This window comes from Lynx canadensis, chromosome E3 (genome assembly GCF_007474595.2).
Source record: "Lynx canadensis isolate LIC74 chromosome E3, mLynCan4.pri.v2, whole genome shotgun sequence".
Taxonomy (NCBI): domain Eukaryota; kingdom Metazoa; phylum Chordata; class Mammalia; order Carnivora; family Felidae; genus Lynx; species Lynx canadensis.
In genome coordinates this window covers 32,645,974-32,668,153 of record NC_044318.1, presented here as the reverse complement: position 1 = coordinate 32,668,153, position 22,180 = coordinate 32,645,974, and the positions used below count along the sequence as shown (strand labels likewise).

The 22,180-nt window shown below is 52.9% G+C and overlaps 1 protein-coding gene across 14 annotated transcripts in view; it reads left to right on the top strand.

The window, feature by feature from the left end:
* Window positions 1-22,180, top strand: part of CUX1 (cut like homeobox 1) — a 377,703-nt gene that overhangs the window by 77,515 nt on the left and 278,008 nt on the right. For 13 of the 14 annotated variants that reach the window (XM_032591662.1, XM_030300237.1, XM_030300236.1 and 10 more), the window contains one exon: window positions 11,299-11,409. In XM_032591662.1, the coding sequence (XP_032447553.1) occupies window positions 11,299-11,409 (111 nt within the window). Of the gene's footprint in view, window positions 1-11,295; window positions 11,410-22,180 lie in introns of all 14 variants that reach the window. The other variant, XM_030300231.1, reaches the window with a different exon arrangement.

Here is a 22,180-nt window from a genome sequence, read left to right as displayed (position 1 = left end):
CTGCAAATCAAATTCAGCTGATTGCCCGCCAAGCCCAGTCATATATTCCTAATAACCCCCAAAGCGGCTCAGCCCCAGCAAGCACTGGCTGGTTGGCTCGATTCACAGCCTGTGTCTGTGCCGGCAGATGTTTGTGGCCGGGATAGCCCAAACAGAGAGAGCGAGCGAGATCTGCAGGGTGGCGGATGGCTTTGCCGCCAAGCTCTTTTCCAGGGAAGGGGAAGGGAGCCGTTGCCAGGGTGGCTGGTGCCCTAACAAATTGATTCCTGCCAAACAATAGAAACAAATATTTTCAACAGACAGAAATTTTGGCTCCTAAAGCATTCAAATTAAGGGCTTTATTTCTGAAACAAATACTTTAGGAGAAAAGCGTTTACCAGCATAGATGAGATCGGAGCTATTACTTCTGGCAGTGGCATCATTATTTTTTGAGATTAAAACATGCTATTCGTGTCCCTGCCTAATTTTGAGCCCGTGACCTTACCCCCTATTTGCTGGAGAATGTCAAGTGCGTTAAGCTGGGACACGGGCAAGGGGTGTCTGCATGGTTTACTGCTGAGAGCCTCAGCTTCCGTGGAGATGGTCCTCCCAGGTCTGAGTTCAGAACTCGGCTTGGCCCCTGATCCCTGGGTGGGGTACTTTGGGCCATCCCCCCCCCCCCCCCCCCCCCCCCCCCCCCGCCGAACAGCTTATCGTCAGTTTCATCAGTGTGTTAAGTATCGGTCTTGTAACAGTTAACAGCATCACCCTCGGACCCTGGAGAGTCATTCTAGACCAGCAGTGTGTGGTAGAACTTCCTGCATTGATGGAATGGTCTTTATCTGTGTCATCAAATATAGTTGGCCACTGGCCCTTGGAGTGTGGCTACTGTAACAGAAACTGAATTTCTAATTTATCTTAAGTGGACATAGCCACATGTGGCTAGTGGCTGTCATTGGGATAGTGCAGTCCCATTCATTCTCCTCAATTAATTGGTCCCTGGGTCCAATTACTTGGTTGACAGGCCAGCCTGCTACAGATCTGCCGGCATCCTGAATGCAGCTGTGGGGGTTTCGGGGCTTCTGTTCTCTCTGACACTCACCTCCCGTCCTGCAGCCAGAGAGCAGCGGGGCAGTTCCCTTGAACTAGACCACAGCCCCTCCGGGATCAACCTTCGTGGACGTGGACGTTTTAAAATTGTAACAAGTTCTCATTTGGTTTTAGAATACGTCTCCCAATGTACACTAAGTGTAAGAAGAACGGGAGTCACGGAGTGGAGGGAGCTATTCCCTGGGCATTTGTTAGCAAGGGGGAGTCACAGACGTGCCCTGCCTCAGTCTCCTCATCTGTGACATGGGAGTAGCAAAGCTCCTGTGACTGCTTCTCTTTCAAGTTCATCCCGAGGCCTACGAGGTGTGTGTGTGTGTGGCCAGGGGGTGCCAATAGGTCAGACTTCATTGGCCCTCCCTGGCCCCCAGTGTGGGTCCTGCAGGGGAACACAGAGGAGGCAGAAGACCAGGTATTCAGACAAGGAGGCTCTCGCTTCTCCCCGGGAGAGAAAGCAAACGAGATAATTAGCAAGGACAAGGTGGAGGGGCTACGAGCGGAGGAAGGGTTCTCTGGGCGCCCTGGAGAAGTCCAAGGTGGGAGGGGGTCAGCACTCTGCTGTTCGGTGGAGGCTGCTGGGCAGAGTTTAGTTTTGTTTTGTGATCTAGCCAAAGAGAATGGTAAAGAAGGCTCCTTACGAAACAGACATTTATTTTTGTAGCTCAAAACTGGGCAAGTGTCAGCAATTTCCTATGGTTTGGTCAATATGTAAAGCAGGAGCCTTCTTGTCCCGGTTAAAAGCGTCCTGCCCTCTCCCTGCACCGGCCCCGGGCCACGCGGACCTACTCTTTGCCACACCGGTACTCCGATCCGTCTGTATTTCATTATGCATCACTGAGACGCCGTCTCTCACGTCTCACTGTTTAAATGAGAGTCTGGCAAGTATTATATGTAGTGCAATGCTTGTGGGATACATCTGGCATTTTTGTCTTTGCATAGTGGGTTTTCAGCAGGGTGAGGAACAACAAAAAACAAGATCTCGGTGCTCTATTGAAATTTCTCAATCCCGAGGAATTCACAAAAGGGCTTGTATAAAAACTTTGTGCTCGTAGTCTTTGTTAGGTCCCTTTATTTTTATTTTCTGAGTCGGTAATGCATTCACTTGGTTCAAAATTGCATTTCCATTTGAAGGTAGATACCGAGGGGGTGCCTGGGTGGCTCAGTCCCCTAAGCGTCCGACTCTTGATCTCAGCTCAGGTCTTGATGTCAGGGTTGTGAGTTTAAGCCCCGTGTGGGGCTCCACAGTGGGCACAGAGCCTGCTTTAAAAGTAAAAATAAAAAGCATACACCGAGAAAGCTTGCCCCTGCCATCCCCAGTGGTGGAGTCTGTAGATGGAACCGTGACAGGGAGGAAGTCTGTGTTGGAGTAAATCTTTTTACTTGAATTTCCTAGATCAGGAATGAATACCAAGTTGTGTCCCAGAATTGAGAACTGTTGAGTACATATTAGATGAACAATAGCATCTTTAGAGCGAGAGCAGCACGAGGAAATAATCTTCATACGAGGTGGGGTCAGCTTGAATAGGGAGAGGAGAAGAGGAACTACCATTGTCATCGTCCCGGGCATTTTATCTTATTTAATCCTCATGACAGCCCTGTGAGATGTGTATTAGTGTCCCCGGTTTAGGTTAGAGAGCCCGGCTGGTCGCAGAGCTCACAGGTCCATAGGCACACCGGTCCCCCAATACACCGCCCCGTAGTCACCTCCTCTCTGTCCCTGTCCCTGTCTCTGTCCGGGGTACGGGGGAGCAGGACCCACTCTCATGGTGGGAAACCCGTGCTGTGAGTACATCACCTGTGTCCTGGGGACCCGGCCGGGAGGCTGCGTCCCCCTCTAAGGTGGGAGAAGACGGCTGGCTGGAATGCGCAGTGTTTTGGATTCAGCCCCCAGCGAGCTAGAAACCTGAACTGTAGGCAGCCCCTTGCCTGTTCACCTGCCCGCTTCTTTGTTCCCTGAGTTGAAGAGGCACAGGGTGTGATTAACCCAGAGAGCTCACTTCTCTATGGCCAGCGTTTACTGAGTCCCTGCTAGGAGCTGGGCTCTGTACTGGGTGCCCTGGGAAGAGCATTCCCTCCCCCGGACCCCTCCTGGGATCTCCTTCTTGGGGGCACGTGGACACAGAGAGGGGGCACATGCGGGCCCTTCTCATGGGCAGGGGAAGAGCCCCAGCAGCGAACCCCATATCTGCTTTGCTGCTGCCTGATTTCCCCAAAGCACTGTCAGGATGGACTTTCCCGCCACTGTTTTCCCATTCCGCATTCTTAGGAGGGGGCTCAATGAAAGTTGTTTCCTAGGCTGCTAGGAGAGCTTGCTAGGGTGGCTCCAGCAGGGAGGAGTCCCTCGTGGGCAAATGATCCTAATTCTCGTAAAATGGTGCCATTTTAGGGCTCGACCCAGGATCCTTTGAGGCTGAGCAAGAGGGGAGTGTGGGTCTCCTCCAGGCCCCGCACGCCTCCTTCCCCATCCATCTTGCCTTTAAGAAGCTGGCTCTGGGGCGCCTGGGTGGCACAGTCGGTTAAGCGTCCGACTTCAGCCAGGTCACGATCTCGCGGTCCGTGAGCTCGAGCCCCGCGTCAGGCTCTGGGCTGATGGCTCAGAGCCCGGAGCCTGTTTCCGATTCTGTGTCTCCCTCTCTCTCTGCCCCTCCCCCGTTCATGCTCTGTCTCTCGCTGTCCCAAAAATAAATAAACGTTGAAAAAAAAAAATTTAAAAAGAAGCTGGCTCTGTCAGCTGACCCCCTCCTCCTCCTCAGCCCCCACAGTCTCCTGAACTGTTCTCAAACATTCTCTACCATTCAAGGCCTCAGTGCTCGGGCCAGCCTTTTGCTTGCAGCCTCTCTTTCCGACTGGAAGGAAGCCTTGCAGAGTTGTTAAATTTCTGCCCCCTTCCTGTATATTTTGCTTTTTATTTTTCCTTTCCTTCTTTCTCAAGCTTACCCTTTCATTTAGCAAATATTGACTGCCTACCTGTGATGTGCCCCACTGCCATGTGAAGTGCTGGGAACTCTCCAGTGAGCAGAAGGCGAGCCCTACTGGAGCTTACAGCCCATCGGGAGATGTGCTGATCTCACACACTTGCACGCAAATGCAGCATTGCAGACCCTTTTGCAAACCAGGGTCACTGCCACGAGGCACAGTTCAGGGAGCTGGGTTCATACCTTACAGTCTCTTCCGGAGGGGGGTGGGAGGGGCTGGGGGCTGGGGAAATGGTGTTCAATCGGAGCTCCTCTGACAGCTTGATGGAGGGGAGCAGGGATAGGTCTCCCAAGTGGAGGGAACAGCTGACGCTGAGGGTCTGAGGGAGGGAGGGGACCCAGCCCTCTGGGGACAGTAGAGGAAAGCCAGTGTGCCATGGTCTTATCCAAGGCCCCCTAGGACTGACACGCTCAGATCCCCTCTCCTGCCTCCCCGGGAGGGTGTGTGCTTGTCCTGGCCACCTTTACAGCTCCCCCCAGCTCAGAGAGGTCATTGGTGCTCCCAGGGGATAAAGGGTGCCTGAGTCTTGTGTCCGGGTGCACTCTTGCAGCTCCTGTAGGACTCCAGGATCCCTGCCTTCCTGCCTTTAGGTGTGCTGTTTTCCACCGTTCAGTGCCCCCCAGGGTCCCCGCTGGAGGTCTAACCGGCGGCACGTAGGGCTTCCCGAGCGGGAGTGCTCACCCCCGGCCCCTGGCTGCCACCGCCTGACAGCCCCGTAGCCGCGATTCAGACTTTGGTGGGACTCTCAGCGAATTGGGGATCGTGCGCGGGGAAAGCGATGGGTGAGAACCAAGGGTCTGAAAAGGGCACCCGAGAAACACAGCCTCAGACTCGGTCCTCTGCCGAAACTTACAAAGTAAGTGAAAGCAGGGGCGTTTGCTTCAGGACTTCTGCAAGGTTCTCCTTTATATACCGTGCATTGTCGGTGCACACACCCACGGACGGAACAAAATGCACTTCCCACAGCTCCACGGGGAGCACCACTCTGGGAAACGGGGATGGGGGGGCAGTCAGCCGGCCTATCCATCCACCAGAGCCTGCGTCTCATTGTAGGGAAAAACTGAGATTTGGAGAGATAAATGCATACTTTTTAGCAGAAGACATTACAGTTAGGTGCTCAAATTCAAAAGGTATAAAGGGGAGAAAGTAAAAGGCCCCCCGCCTCGTTCTCCTCCCCAGGATACGGGGTGGTACCCATATCTCTTCCAGAGGCGTCTTGTGTACATATGAGCAAATGAAATGTGTGCACACGTACCTGTCCACTTATGGTGGATGTCTTGGTCGCTGTTGGTGGACATGTCTGGGGAAGCAGCCTCCATGTTTCTATTTGAACCTAGTTATTTCCATATTGGCGTGTTCCTCTTGTGTCCCTGCCACCCCTACCCTGGGGGGGCCTGACCAGGCTCCTGGTTCCTCTGAGCCCCTATTCTTGGTCTCTGACAGCAACCGCCCCCCCCCCCCCCCGGTTGTGCCAGGGACTCAGTGAGGGGAAGAGGAGGAGGGGGAGGGTAATGGGGATTGAGCCCATCCCCCCCAGGCCCCAGCCAAGATGGGCATCTTCTGCGAACGCTCATAGGGCTTTCTTGCTGGAACTTATATTCTCCCTTTTCTAACCCCTGCTCTCTTTTGGTTCCACTGGGCCAGGCCCTTCTGTCCTGTTGCTTTTCCGTGCCTGCCTGGTTTCCTCCGCTGGACAGTGGGCACCTGACTCATCCGTGCATTCTCTGGAGCCCCCGACCTGGTTGGAGACATTGGTGGCAGACTGAGCTCAGGCCTGAGGTCAAGTGCGTGGCTCTTATAGTACAGAAAAACTCCTCTTGATGGAGCACGTCCCGTGCCCCGAATTGAACATGCTTTATCTTAATTCCCTCCAGAGAGGGAATGTCATTGGACCAAAACCACACAGGTTACAGCTGGGATGGAGCCTGGAATCCCGGCCGGGTTGCTCTGAGGCCACTGTCTGAGGAGTCTAAAGCTGTTCTGTGTAGGGGGCTGGGTGGGGGCGGCTGGTAGGTGGGCTGGGGCCCTTACCCACTTCCTGCAGTTGTCCAAATGACCCTGTTGCTGGAAAGGAAGCAGAAAAAGCCCCGGGACCACCCCATGCAGAGACCGGGGTTGCCTTTCCCTTTTTGTACGGGTCCTCTTGGTTTCACCGATAAAGCCATTTTGGATTCACATACGTGATCTGCAGTTTGATTAGCTTGACAGGTAAACCCAAAGGAAATACCAGATGAACGAACTTTCAATTAAAGTTTCAGACAATAAGCAGAGAATACTTATTTGCCTTGTGGAGGCAGTTGGCCAGGTATGTTTTCCGGCCACCCCAAGGGTGCTGGGGGAGGGGGCTCACCTCCCTGGGCCCAGGAGGAACAGGGAGCCCTTGAGGGCCTGGCAATGGGACTTTATGAGAGGAGTCTCCCAAAAGCACTGCAGGTACCCCGCCCCCCCCCCCCCCCCCCGGTTCAATACAGACAAACGGCAGGCATACCTACTTTAAATTGATTTCAAATTGATCACTGAGGTTATTAAGACCTGTTTTATTTGGGAAAATTTTCTTTTAAATAGGCTTGTGGTCACATTTTATTTCCTGTGTGTGTGTGTGTGTGTGTGTGTGTGTGTGTGTGTGTGTTTTAAGCTTATTTATTTATTTTGAGAGAGAGAGAGAAAGCAGAGGGAGTGAGAGAGAATCCCAATCAGGCTTCGCACTGTCGGCACAGAGCCCAACGTGGGGCTTGAACTCACAAGCCTTGAGATCATGTCCTGAGCCGAAGTCGGGCGCTCAACCGACCGAGCCACCCAGGTGCCCCTGTTTCTTGTGTTTGATAAATCTTTAATACTCGGTTGAGAGGCTGGAGTTCAGGCAGAGAGAAAGTTAAAAAGTTAGGCACTTTGCCCTTTGAGGATCTGTCAGAAATGGGAGGGAAAGCCTGCCAGATGTTCTCGCCAGAGAGGAAGGCAGGACTACAGGCGTCCACGGCTCTGCGGGAGCCTAGCCGCCTTATAGCAGGGGGCGTGCCGGTGCACACGGGGCCTCAGGTTCCAACACTGGGCCTCGTCACCTCCTGGCATTGGCTGCCACACGATGACTTTGAAAGAAAACCGCAGTTTCTGCCTCCAGGTGCCTGTCCTTGGGAGACACTCACCCAGGACAATTTCCACCACTTCCAGCCTAGTTGAAAGTGCCCGGGTGTTCAGAGCCCGCCGGTTTGCCACCAGCCCTGCCAACTTCCCATGACTTTGGACTTGGGGCTGTCGGCTGTTTCCAGCGGGAGAATATTTCTAAATCGTTTTGAGGGGACGCCCTCCTCTGCCATTCCCTGGGAAAGCTCTGGCCTGGGTGAGCGGCGTTTTCTGTAACTGGCCACCTCCTCCTCGTTCATAAGCCCGGAGACTGGCCAGTGTGCGATGCGTTGTGCAAGAAACAGCTGTTGTTTTGACAAAGGACGTGCTTGCCTCAGTTTTTGAGTTACCAGAGTGAGTCAAGAGCTCATCTATTCCAGGCCTCTGCTGCTGGGCAGGGGGACATGCGGGCCATTGAACATGCGTATTATGGGCCGCACGATGTAAAATATGTTTCTAGAACAATATATGTGTGTATTTTTCACATCAGCAGGATTTAAAAAGTTAACAATACAGTGTTTCGAATTGGGTAATAATGCATGCACATGGCTAGAATAGTCAAAAGAGGTACAATTGACCCTTGAACAATGGGGGGATTAGGGGTGCTGACCCCCGGCTGGTCAAAGATCCACATTCAACGTTTGACTCCCCCTGAACCTTAACTACTCAGAGCCTACTGTTGACTGGAAGCCTGACCTATAACATAAATAGTCGATTAACTCGTACTTTGTATGCCCTACGTATCATATACCATATTCCTACAATAAAGGGAAAAGAAAACGTTCCGAAGAAAATCATAAGGAAGAGAAAATACATTTACAGTACTGTGCTATAAAAAACCCCCGCGTCTCAGCGGCCCATGCAGTTCAAACCCATGTTCTTCGAGGGTCAGCGGGACACTGAAGGGAAGGTTCCGCCTCCCCCCTCCCCCTCCCCCCCCCCAGCGCCTTCTCAGAGCCAAGCAGTTACAAGTGTCTTTTGTATCATTCTGGAGACAATCAAAGCTTATGCAAGCATATGTATAGATACTCTTTTAAACAATACTGGCATTGTTCTTGCACTTTGCTCTTTTTGCTTAAATATATCTCGAAGATCAGCCCATCTCCTAGCACATGTAGGACTTTTTCTTACCATTGCAGAATGATCCTTGAGTGGATATGCCAACACGCTCTCGTTGGACACTGGTTGATTCCCAGGTGTGGGTTTTTGGTTTTTGTTTTCTCTTGGTGAGTTTTGAGTGCCTTTCAGGTGTGGGGACCCTCCATGCTCTTTTTTACACGTGACCAGTGACTCCGGGACTGAGGGTTCTGTATTTTAGGCCCCCACCGCCACCTCCCGTGAACACATTAAATTCCCTTGTTAATGTGTCATTGTATTTGACACTTTGAGCATAGGTGGGCCGGGTAGATAATAAAACAGTATTTGGCTTATGTTTAATAGCCGTCTCTTCTCTGCGTCGTCCCAACAACCGTACAAAGCCTCCGTGTCCTTCAGAAGGCCTCGTGGTGGTTTTGTAAGGGACCTGGCCAAAGATCGCGAGCCCTAAGTCTGACCAACCAGACCCCGGGGCCGGGCAAGCCCAGCCTGTCCTCCTTGGCGGTGCTGGTCGGTTTCTGTGCTGGCGGGCCGAGGCACGGTATTAAATCTGGAGACTCGCGTTGGTTTCTCATGTGGACCTGCGTATGTCTGCACGCGTGGGGAAGGGAGTGTGGCGGCCCCCCGGGGGGTCCCCGACTGCCAGCAGTACGTCACCCCAGGCTCACGGGCCCTGTGGCCCCGTGACAAAGGTGGGTTCGCTGCCTTGTATCAAGGGTCCTGTCTCAGACTCAGCCCTCCTTGGTGGGGTTTTCTGATGGATGTGCCCATGGATCTTGTGGGCTGGGTCGGACTTCAGCGTGTGGGGCATGCAGGGACCCGAGGGGACCGTGTGCTCTGTCACGTCTTCCGCAGCCTTGCCCCGCTGTCCCCACGCTCGTCCCTCTAGGTGGGAAGGTGGGGTCAGGGCTGGGACCACAGTCCCCTCTGTGCCCCCCATCGTCCAGCCGTTATGGCTGATTGGGTGACAGCCCCCCCCCCCCCCCCCGCCCTGGAATGAATTTAGGTCCTCGTTGGAAGCAGTCAGTGCCCAAGTTTTCTGCATCTGCGGGCGATTAGAACAAAACATCAACTCTACTTTTTCTGTCGTGTTTCAATATTGGCGTTTCTCCCCACTTCTTGAAGCCTCCTTTTATAACTTCTGCTCCTGCTGCTTAAATATAGCCGTCTAAGTCCTCCTCCTTACCAGATTGTTTATATTTTTGAAAAGCCTTCTGCTTATCTGCGATTGCTCTCTCTTCTCCGTCTCCATCCCCGCATCACCACATTCGTTTCGGTTGCTCTTTTTTCCCTGCCTTCACTCGACTGGGATGTGTTTCAAATGTGGTCTATCAAAATGTGCAGTGTTTCCCTCTTTTCTGCAGTAGCTTTGACATCTGTTCTTGAATTCTAGCCCATGTTATTCTTTTGGACTTGTTTGCTCAAGATTTGCTGTAATGCCAGAAACACGACAGGGGAGAGAGAGTGCGGTGGGGAGTGTCTCCCCCTCCCCACCCCCCACCCCCCCAGTAGAAACCGTCTTATGATTTCCAAGTCGACACCACGCTGGATGTGGCTCCAGCGCCCTGTCGTCCTCTCTGGCAGTGACCCGCCCCATACTGTACAAGTGAAGTGCCCATCAGGAGGCCCCACCAAACTCCTCCGGTTACTTCCGCCAAAAAGGGAAGCAGGTGAAACCTCATAGGGGTGGGGGTGGGGGTGGGGGAGGGGGAGGGGGGGAGACTCACGTGCTTCCCGGATGTCTGTGGAAGGATCTCTGTGTCTGATTTGCCTCGCTTTTCAGTCCTCAATTGGGTCCTTGCCCTGCTGGGCCCCAGGGGATGGGGCATACCACGGAGAAGCCATGCGCAACAGCCACATCGAATCCTAAGCAGAAGATGCCAGTGTGTGTCTTTAGTAACTGAGGCCGCTGGGCAAGAAAATGGGCCTTTTGGTGGCTCCGGCAGCGTGTCCTTGTGCCCCTGCTGTCGGCTTGGGACACCACTCTGGGCCCATCTGCTGCAGGCTTGTTTGAAACGGATCCCGTTGGCACCTCCTCCCAGAATTTCCGAGGCCAGGGCACAGGTTCTCTGATGCTCTGAGCGTTATTTTGTCGTGTGAGCCGAGGTCCTCTTCTTACAGGGCACCCGGCCCTGGTGGCTCTCAGAGTTTCAATGCAAGGACAGTAGCTTGAGAATAGCTGTTGTTACCAGGTGCCCCATTCCCAAAGTTGACTGCATCCTGCAAATCATTATTCTTGGAATTTGCCCCGTAAAGGTCCCTCCTGAAAACTAGTCACAGGTTATGGGCATGATACTTCACCTCTCTGAAACCCACAGTATGTACTGTTAAATGAAAGCAGACCCAGTTATCAGCACACAAGCCCCCAGGCCCACACTGTTGAAGACAGACGAATAGCACGCCCCAGCGAGAAGCCCAGAGTAAAGCAGAGTCATCAGGGCACAGAGACTCGGCAAGAGGGAAAGCTTGCTAAGAACAGAAACCAGGAGCGCCTGGGTGGCTCAGTGGGTTACGCGTCCATCTCTTGATTTCGGCTCAGGTCATGATCTCGCAGTTCATGGGTGCGAGTCCCGCATCTGGCCCTGTGCTGACAGCGTGGAACTTGCTTGGGATTCGCACTCCTAGCCCCTCCCCAGCTCACGCTCTCTTTCTCTCTCTCCAAATAAAAATAAGTATGTTAGACGGCATCAGGGCATTGGGCTGACGCTGGCTTTAGCAAAGAAAAACGTGTCTGCGTGTTCGGTCCCCGAAGCAGTCATTTGTGAGGTGCGTGTGGACCCACGGCACATCGAGCCGGGGGAGCGTGGTGTTCCGGGACGTGCGCACGGGACGAAGGCAACTGCCCGAGTGTGTCCACTCCCCTCTGCGGCCCCAGCCCCTCCTCTACCCGGGAGTTGGTAACCCCCAGAGCCACGGGGCGGGGGGGGGGCCTCTCCCGGGTTCTGGTCGAATGCAGATACGATCCCCTCTGGTACGAAGCAGCAGTGACAACCTTGTCTTCCTTTGTGTCTCTCTCGACAGAGGGAACTCGATGCCACCGCAACAGTACTGGCGAACCGGCAAGATGAAAGCGAGCAGTCCAGAAAGCGGCTTATCGAGCAGAGCCGAGAGTTCAAGAAGAACACTCCAGAGGTGAGGCCGCAGGACCGTCCAGGTGTCTTTGAGAGGGGTCTCCCTGCCCTCGGACATATTCAGAAGCTGTGTTTGTAAGCATTTCGCCCCCAGCAGACTGCGTGCCTCGCGGCGGGCTGGGGGCCCTCGGGCGTCGGTCGGTTGTCTGAACGCAGGAGAGCACGAGCTAATTCCAGATGCGCCTGCTGACCCACTTGGGTGTGCGAGAGCACGTGGCCGGCTGCGTGGCCCATTCGGGGCTCCGGCCCCCACGCTCCGTGCCCACGCCTGTTAGCACGTGACCCCGAGTCCTTGCAGGAGCCCCGAGCACGAGGGCGTAGCGGGAGGGGGTGCGGGGGGTCCTCAGAGGGCCCCTTCCCTGCTGCCCTGTCTGAGGCTGCACACTTCTGAGGACGCGATGTGCCGATCCTTCTTGTCGAACAGACATTTAGTCCGGTAGGGCCTGTTAAACGCCTCTGTTTCCTGAAATACGCTTTAAAGGGCACTGGAAATGTGCTCCTCGTGGGCTCTTTTTTTCTTGTAAGTACACGTTTGAAAGGCCGTGTTCAGAGGGCCTCGGGCAGCATTTTCCCAGTCTGTTTTCGAGGCCCCTGGTTCCCCCGGTCCCTGTCCAAGGGTTTGTAAGAAACGAAAAGCAAGGAGGGTTTTAGAGACCATTGGACAGACGTGGGAATTGCTTTCCGGGAGCTTCTGCCAGGCTGGCCCACGATGGTTCTCGGGCCACGGGCTCTCGCCCCAGCCTCCTCGCACCCTCCCGTCAGGCGAGAGCGGACTGCCCACGTTCTTCTGTGCAGGACAAAGGATCAGGTCTGGAAGGAAAGCTGCTTTCTGGGAGGCATGCCCCAGACTTTCATAATATTCCTGAAAAATGATGCGTGATTGGAACTTTCAAGGGCAGACCCGTGTCAAGTGTACCGTCTAGCTTGCTGCTTGAGGGGGTGTGCTATTGTGAGTCATTTTGGGAAACAAATCATTAACCCTCTGTTTTCAGAATAAATATTTGGGGAGAAAACACGATAGCCCAGCGGGAAGAAAGGGGGCTTTAGGGACAGACCCACCTAAGGGCTTTAAATTTTAGATCCGCTGCTTGCCCTCACCCCCTCCCTTAAACGTGGATCTTCCCGTCCTATCCAAGCACAGGTGCACATTGTAGAGATTCGGGCCCGGTTACCGCCTTCCATGTGGTATCGGGGATCTGCTCTGCTCTGTGTTGAGTAAAGACAGGATCCAGGACTGCCTTCCTCTAATTACTTTCCTTCTCTAAGGCCACTTCAGAGCAGGCCTTCCTCGAGGGTCTCACTGTGGGGTTTCCCGAGCTCTCATCCTTGTCCTTGACTCCTGTTTTCCCCTGGCTGGCGCCCTTCACATCTGTCCCTCGAGCCACCCTTCGTACCGTTCCCGTAGTGAGCTGTCATCCTCTGCCCCGTGTTCTTACTGCCCTTCCCTTGGTGACCATTTTCCTTGGAAAATCTAAAACAGAAGGTCAAGGTCATCCTTCCGAGGCAGCAGACAATTCAGTAAACATAATCTGTCCCGTGGTCGGGACTATGAAGAGCAGCAGAGACCCGGATTCCTGGATGTTCCGAGTCCCAGGCTCCTGTCAGCTGTGGGGGCGGGGGCCCGCCGAGGGGGTGCGTTCCCCTCCGGCCGCTGAGGGTACGGCCCCTCCCCTGACATGGAAATGGGAGACCAGCTCACACAGCTTGAAGAGCCCTCCCCCTCCGAAACACGCAGCATTTTATCTCCTAATCTCGGTCACTGGAAGAGGCTTGGGGGAGAAGCAGTGTGGTTCATAAATGCCATTTGGAGCATTTCTTTCCAGAGCACAGTTTTAGACCCTGTCTTCCGTGGAGAAGAGGGGCCCAGAAACACCCGGAAGGGGACAGAAGGTTTCTGTGCTGCTCGCTCCTGGCCTCTGCCAGCTGGTCCAGGCTAGTGCTCACTCAGGCTACTCTTGCTGCAACGAGGAGAGTCTCGCTGCAACAGGAATTTCCAGGAAGCCGGGAAGGGTGACGCCCCCTGCGGCTCCCGCCCCTTCCCTCTGCTCTTTCTATCCCAGGACCGTCCACGACATCTGTGTGGGGTCCCTGTGAGAACCCTGAGGCGAGAACTGATAGGGGAGATAGGTTCACTGATGCCACCAGCCGGCCGGAATCCCGTGTAAATAGTGAAGCCACGTGAGGCCAGAACGGGGGTGGGGGCGTAGCTATAGCCAAGTCCTCCGGGGTTCGTGGAGGGGGAGGGTACACACGTGTGGGGGTCTGGTGGCACGTGTCGGGACTCTAGTGAGTGCGGGGCCTGGGGTCCACAGGGGATATTGGATTGTCTGTTTGGGGTCACAGTGCAGAGGGGCCCCCACGGTTTTCCAACATCGGTCCCCTCTTGTGACTACACTGCTGGACGGATCGTTCAGCAACGGAGGGAATCAGTTCACACTTAGCGTCGAGGAAACTCTTTGAGAGATTGGACATAAAAGTGAAGGTTGCTTAGAACTTGTTCTCAGGGGTTAAAAAAAAAAAAAAATTGGCTCATTGGCAGGAGAGGCATCTTCCTTAGGGGGACATAGACCAGGATCTCCACACCTCAGAAAGTTGGCCGAGTGAGGACGAGGCTCTCGTTCCAGGGCGGGTGGCCAGTGCTGTGACTGGTTTGCACCTGGTGTGCTGATTGCTGATGAGCACGCGGGAATCCCCCCTCTGTGTTCCGGGGAAGAAGATAATGCGCTCCTAGCGTCCGTCGAATGTTTAGTGAATCTACTATGCAGGATGAGGGCACCAGAGAAAAGTCAGAGGCGAGCGTGCTGGTCTCCCAACAGGGAGTTTCTATTTTCCAACCTGGCCCTGCCCACGGGTAGCTGGGGAAGCTCAAGTCCAGAGGGAAAGGGGGGCTGTGCGGGAGGCCTCAGAGCCAGCGGGCAGGTCCTTCCACACGGGACGAGCCCCGGGAGCACAGAGTGGCAGGTGCCGCGGTGGCCAGAGCCCTGAAGGTTTTTCGTGTAGGGTGCATTTTTTCTTTTAAGTTTCCATTTTGTGTCATTAGATTAATCCCTTCACGGTCGGTTGATATTACTGCTTACATCTTTTTAACCCCCAAATTGTGGTCAATTTGAAGATGGTTGCAATTACTCCAAAAAAAAGTGGTAGACATTGTTCTGATTCAAAACAAACAAACAAAAAAGCCCCTTTCAAAGAAAAATGGTTTTTAATTTTAATTTTGGAATGAAACATCCCTTCCCTATTGGATTAATAATTGATTAGGTGAACATAAAAGACTGGGGGGATATTTCTATATTCTGTCACTTTCCGTGTGTATCACCTCCGGTGGCTTACTGCCTCGTGGCACTGGTGAATTACTTCACCTCCCAGAGTCTCAGCATCGTCACCTGTCAAAAGTGTGATGATAGGGCCCAGCTCACAGGGGTTGCTGTGTGTGTGTGTGTGTGTGTGTGTGTGTGTGTGTGTGTGTATGCATGCATATGTTGTGTATTTGTGTGTGTGTGTGAGCGTGTGGAGGGCTCCACACAAGCCTGGAACCTCGAGTCCACGGCGTGTTTGTTACCAGTATGAGCTTGGGACATAGAGTACGGAGCACATTAGATGTAGTTGATTTCTGCTTTTCAAAGCCAGCTCGGGGAGCTTAAAAAAAAAAAAAAAAAAAGACACAACAAGGGGGCTCCTGGGGGGCTCAGTCTGTTGAGCATCCGCCTCTTGATTTCAGCTCAGGTCATGATCTCACAGTTCATGGGATTGAGCCCTGAGTGGGGCTCTGTGCTGACAGCATGGAGCCTGCTTGGGATTCTCTCTCCCTTTCTCTCTGCCCCTCCCCTGCTCGTGCGAGCATTTTCTCTCTCTTTCTCTGTGTCTCTCAAAATAAATAAATAAACATTAAAAAAAAAAACAAACCCACAACAAATGCAGGTAGTTTCACCTCGTAGTATTTCGGAAGTTGGTTTGTGGTGACAGGTAATCATTTTGCAAATATTTTTGGAACACCTTCCATGTGCCAGATGGTTCCGCCCTGAGGATACAACCCTATCCTTGTTCTTAAAGAGTTCCTTATCTTTCTTACCAGCAAGTTGAACATCTTGATCTGGCATGTTAAGTGCTAAGATGTTATAATTGGAATCTTCTGAATGTAGACTTCCCCCCCAGAAACACTCTTCTATCCGTGGTAAAGGTCTCGGCCCCATGTGCCTCAGTAACCCTTGTTGTAGGTCAACAGGGCCCCTGTTGGGCCTTGGTTCTCAGTGTCTGAAACACCGGTGGGTGTTAAGGACCTCCTTCCTCCCCTGAGAAATGCACGCGCTTGCATAGTTTCTCCTGGACCCGCTGAAGCTCACCTGGAAGCCCCTGGCCTAGAACACAGTCCCTGAGATGCACATCTGCAGCCTCAGTGTGCCACATCTGGAGGGCACTGGGGGTAGGGGTGGGAGACAGGAGGAGGGTGGTGAAGGGGGAGGTTAGGCTGGTGGCAGTATGTGCAGGAAGGGCGGTGGTGGCTTTCTTGAAGATTGTATGCCACAAAGTGCTCGCCTTCTGCTTTGCTCTTGCCCTGATCGGAGATCCCAGGTACAGGCCGGGATGACCTTTGAAGCCTCGGATGGCATTCGCGTCAATGAAGCCGACTGCGGACTGGGTCAGCAGGGACGTGGAAGCACGTGGGCACTGCCCACAACTGGCCCTGGGAGGCCGGGCCCACTCAGCACTCCTGGAAACAGTCATTTCTGGAAAGTCTGGGACAGCGCTAGGGTTTCACGATTCCACTCAGGGATTCCTTTTTCTTGTTCTCCCATCAGTTAAGTTTTCCACTACTTGGCCAGGCGGTGACATGAGCCCAGGCGGTGTGGCCACTGAGTCCGTGCTCTTAACTGCTGGGCTCTGAGGCTGAGTGAGGCGGGGGCCCTTCCAGGGAGGTCCCAGGGCGCCTGCAGGGGGACAGCAGGCCCAGCTCACCGCCATGCTATTTGGATGGAATGCTCAACTCTCAGAAGAAAGGTCCTCAGTGTCCGACTCCATTCTACAAGGAGCATGAGCTTTGTTTTGTTCTGTTCCTGCTCTTTTCAGTGAGGGAGGAACCATCCTTCGTGGGGGGTGGGGAGGGGAAGCAGGGAGCAGGGGTGCAGTGATTTCATCACAGAACCACCCTCAGAACTCAATTCTGCCCTGTGTCCAGCTGCTACCCCAGAGTCGGTCTCAGGCACTTGTCTGCCCAACTTGGCCAGGTTGATTCATGTTTCCTATAAAAGGGGCCATGTCAACTGGGGCTGGCGTTTAGGGACTCTTGATGGTCCTTTTTGTCCCGACGTACTTGTACCTCGACATGTCTTGCCCTCGAGAGCGTTAATCATCGTGAAACCCGGCCCATGGCGGTCATCGTCAGAGTCGTAGTTTTCTGCGTCCCTCCTGCCCGAGTGCCATGGCGTGTCTCCTCCTGTCACGGCCCTCACTGTCGTGGGCACAGCTGCCTGGGGTCAACACCGGGACTGACTGCCCCTCCCTCACTCGCCATCCACGCTGGAAGGTGGTCCTGGGCCCGATGCCAGCCGCACACCCGGCTCCCTGACAGGGAACATTGTCTTCAAGGCTGACCTGACCGCCTGCTCGCTGGCATTCATTTCCTGAGTGGCAGAATCTTGGTTCGCCCCTTCTTGGTTCGCTGCTCTGAATTTGTCATTCTTGGGAAACTGTTACCAAAAGTCAGGAGTCATCTTGGGGTACCACCTGGAAAGGAATCTCGTGCTGTCCCTCCGTACAACCGTAACTAGGGCTGTGGATCCCTTCCCACCTCTGGCCGGGGGGACCCAGGGGGGCCCAGGAGGGGACACCTTCTTCAGGAAAGCCACAGCCATCTAGTTGTTGATCAGGATGCACCCTCGGAATGAAATGAGAAAGCGTGTGCCCCAGCGTCGTGTCCCTCACACGCAGGTCACCCAGTCCCCTGTGGCCGAGGTGAGGACGACACTGCCAACTCTGTGAGTCCTTCCGTGCTCCCCGTGAGAGGAGGAGCCAGCAGGCCGGGGGATGGGGGGAGTAATATATAGTTGTGGCCCAGGCCCAAATGCATTTAGTCACTGCCTCTACAGCCTTTATATAGACACTGCAGGGAGTGACTCAGCCTGGAAAAAGAGAGTCACTTAAAAATAAAGTTGCAACTCAAATGGACACGTCCTGCACGGGCCGCCTGGAGCCCGCGTGGCCGGGTCTCGGTGAGCAGCGGGGGCATCCGTGCCCTGCGTGGTGCTGGAGGGGGACCGGGCGCTTCCGGCATCACTTACTGCATCGTGGAGTCGGGGTGGGGGGGGGCTCACACGTGACCCCCTGTGCCTCTTAAACTATAAAGCGGTGCGGAGACGTTATTAGCAGCCACTGGGAACGTTTGTGTTGAGTCGCGAGTGAATTCTCCACTCTCCGTCTTCTACGAACGGACGGAGTCCGGAGGCCGTGAGGCTCTTCAGTGACCACTCAGCTTTTGTTTCGTGCCTCTGTCCTTGTAAGAATCTACAACCGATGCACGCAAAAGGCCTGAAACACCGGCATACGTTTCCTCATGTCTCGTCGGACGTGGGAGCGGTGGGTTTATTGAAGACCCACAGTGCCGATTGACAGACTGGTTTTCACAGAGCTGGGCGGACCAGACATGCCCCTCAGTGATGGGGGAGGAGGCTCATAAGCCTAGCAGGCCAGGGAGGCAGGCTGGGCACCAGCTGGACAACCCCCGCCGCCGACACGCTTCTCATGTTGGGGGTCCAGGAACCTGCAGCAGCTCCGGTAGAACGACTCTCTCCTGCTTCTTTCTTTTTTTTTTCTTATGTAGGCTTCATGCCTGGCACAGAACCCAATGTGGGGCTTGAACTCACGACCGTGAATTGCAGACCTGAGTTGAGATCAAGAGTTGGACACTTAACTGACTAAGCCACCTAGGTGCCCCTCTCTCGCCTTTTTTTTTTTTTTTTTTTTAGTATTTATTTATTTTTATTTTTTTGAGAGAGAGAGACAGAGACAGAGTGCGGGGGGGGGGGCGGGGGTGCAGAGAGAGGGGGAGACAGAGTGCAAGCAGAGAAGGGGCAGAGAGAGAGAGGGAGACACAGAATCGGAAGCAGGCTCCAGGCTCTGAGCTGTCAGCACAGAGCCCAACGTGGGGCTCGAACCCCCTGAGCCGTGAGATCGTGACCTGAGCCGAAGTCGGAAGCTTAATTGACTGAGCCACCCAGGCCCCGCCCCCCGCCCCACTTCTGATGGGCAAGGCCTTTGTTTTGAGCCATGCACTTTGGATACAATGAGCACTTGATGACGACCATGGCATGAAAAAGCCTTACCATATTTATAGCATTTGCTTCGGAAATCTTTCCTTTACAAAAGAGAATTCTTAAAAATGCAAATTACCCTGCAAGATTCATTTCTCAGACAGGCAGCTAGTAAAATTTTATTTGATGCTTCAGTTTTATTACTATTTTTTTGTGTATAGAACTTTTTAAAAAAGGAATTCAAGAAACGCCTTTCCTTGGCAGTTCTTCAAAATGTTAAACATAGCGTCACCCTGCGACCCACCCTTTCTACCTCTAGGTGTGTGTATATATTCAAAAGAATGGAGAACAGGTCCACCCAAAAACTTGCACACGAATGCTCACAGCAGCATAAATCAAAAGAGCCAAAAAGTAGCAGCAACCCCAATGTCCCCCGAGGGATGAGTTGATAAACAAAGTGTGGCCTGTCCATACAAAGGAACGTTATTCAGCTGTCAACAGGGATGAAGCAGTGACATCTGCTCCAAGAGGGACGAACTTGGAAAACATTACACAGAGTAGAAGAAGCCAGACACGAAATGCCCCCTGATCCCGTGTCTATAAAATGTCAAGAAAGAGGCAAAGCCAAAGAGGCAGAAAGTGGAGAAGTGGCCCAGGGTGGGGGGGGGGGGGTGTGACTAATAACACAAGGTTTCTTTCTGGGATGGTGGAAATGTTCGGGCATTGGCCAGTGGTAGCAGTGGCACAACTTTGGGACAATGTCAGACACGACTGAACTGCACACGTTAAAAGGGTAAACTTTGCAGTATGTGACTTTTCTCTCAATTTAACTTTGTTTTGTTAATGCCGCTCTTTGTGGGGGTAGGAAATTATTCATTTGTTCTCTCTGATACTCCATAGAAACCCTCCCTCCCTCCCCCCCCCCCCCCCGAAGTATCTGGTGAATTTTTCCTTTCGGCGGTAAGGCCTTGGTTCCTAAAGGGCCACTCCGGTATCTGGCAAAATGATAAAGCTCAAATAATAAACTTGGACGTTTAATCATTCTAGAATCACCCACCGTTAAGTTATCATAAGACTTTAACTAGGAAAAGTTTAAAGATTAAAAGTGAGATTTTTAACTGTTAACCAATTAAACTCTTTAAGCCAGTTTATCAACCCAAGAGGTTATTTCCTCGTTTCTTTGGGGTCCCTCAGAGAGAAAACCTGCCCTCGAGCGTGATGGAGTAATGGGTGCAAATCGCACCGAATTCAGCCCCGGTCAGTAAATGGCTGGTGGCTCTATTTCCTCCCTGCGTCCCTGCCAGATCCTGCAGCAGACCCCAAGCCACTGGGGAGGCCCGGAGCAGAGGAGTTAGCTTGAGCACGGACCATTTGAGAGAGAATCCAGTGCTAGCTAGCTCCATCGCTCATTTGCATGTTGATCGCAGTAGCATCGGGACAGAAACTTCAGCTTCTTCTGCAGAAATATATCATGCATTCTTCATGCATGTGGGGTCATGCATGCAGGGGTCATGTGAGAAGTGCGTGAGATTCCTTGAAGGTAAATGTCCAGCCCCACACCAGGAGTGGAGCAGATATTCGGGTCAGGTGATCTTGACCAAGGTCACTGAGCATTCTGAGATTCGGACCCATATATATACACGGAACTAATCAGGTCCCGGTTACTAGGCAGGTGAAATGAATTCAGGTAAACAGAGCATATAGTAGGTGCTCAGTAAACATTTCTGTGCTGTGTTCTTTTCTCCCTCGCTCTGTTCTACAAGTAGTTCTGAGCCCTTGCCAGGAGCCAGGGGCAATCTGAGGTTCGGGGAGACAGCAGGCACTGAGAGAAGGTTCCAGTTCTCCTAGGGGGCAGGCAGACAGTGGCCAAGTGAACACAGCAAGCACCTGGCACGCAGGGTACCTAAAGGTGGTGGTCAGAACTGAAACAGGACACTAAGGTAGCAGGTGAGTATGGATGGGGTGAGGGTTCTTCAGAGAGTTCGGGCAGCTTTTTGAATCAAAGATGGACAATGGCCCTTTGTATCTCCCCACAGAGGATGAACTTGAGCAAGTTGTTAGTGGTGGTGGTGGGGGGGGGGTCTCTCAAGTTCCTTTTAGGTCGAAGCCTGGTCATCTTTGTTTATTCCTCATACTCAGTTACTTTCCAACCACAGATTCGGTCCCTCTAATTTCTGAGACCAGGATGCTATTCACTTTGGACATTAGAAAGTTCGGTCAATGGACCTCTGAGTATGAGAGTTACCTTATTTTGTTCAGTCGCCTTTGGCCCAGAAAAGTGACTTCTTAGGTAATCAGTGAAGAATTAATCTCTGAGTTTGATGTGTTGGTGACCCAGGAGCCCGGACCAAGGGGCGGCAGGGTGGCGTCGGAGAACGCACCACCCGCCGCCCCGCCCCAGGCCACGCTTCCTTCAAGCTGTGAACCCCGTGGGGCCATCTGTCCAGGTCACTCCCCGAAACGTGGATGGGGCTGGCGTTCCCTTTCCTTCCTGAGCCCGCGTGTCATCTCCTTGTGTGTCTGGCAGTCTTTAAAGGACTATTTTAAGTATAACAGACAAGTAAGTGTCAAAAGGAAAAGCCTGTAATTGGATTCACGCGGTATGAAGTTTAGTTGGGACCATGCTGAGTTGTATGACCTCTCTGGGCCCCCGTCTTCTCGTCCAAACACGGGGAGTGATGACAACTCTCCCGGAGTTCTTATGAGTCAGACAACATGTTGTAGAATAATCCAGAATAACCTTGGCAAATAGTAGAGGCTCCATAAACGGCATGTTGTATGTGCGTTATTAAAATCTAATCTTCTGAAAGGAGAAATTGTGGTCACTAATGTGTTTTATTTTTAAGGTTTTTTTTTTTTGTTTTTTTTTTTTTTTTTTTAATAATCTCTACACCCAGCTTGGGGCTTGAACTCACATCTCTGAACTCAAGAGTCACACACTCTTCCCACTGAGCCAGCCAGGCGCCCCCACACGCATATTTTAAAGCTATAAATGAACAATGAAATTTTCAAAGTACTCTTAAAAGCTCAGGGTAGACCTATCAGTCTGTAAAACTACAGACCCAGTTTCTAGTGCGGACTTGAGTCGATTGAGTGAAAGAAAAGCAGTTTCTGTATAGAAATGGTCGTTTTCTCTCCCTTTGGCTGAGCTTGGCTGTTCATGGGGCAAGTACTTGCCCCTGGACTTGCTCTGTGGAAGCCATTCTTCCCGAGTGGCGCAGAACGCGTCTTTCCAGTCTGTAACGGTAACCTCAGCCCAAACGCATGTTGAATGGAGGAGGTCATTCTCGGGACGGTCTTCTCAATAAGCACCCTGGTTGTGTGCAGGTTGTAAGGCGGCTGAACGTGAAGGCCGTATGTTTTGGTCGGAATTGTGGCGAACTCTCGTTTACTGACACTTCGTTGTTTCCGAAGAGCTCAGCATTATGCCAGCTTCACGACCCCTCTCTGTCACCCCAGGATGCGGGTGCCGTTAGTGCCACTTAAGTGCGTGTCAGCCACCTGCCTACCAGGCAGCAGGCTTCCGAG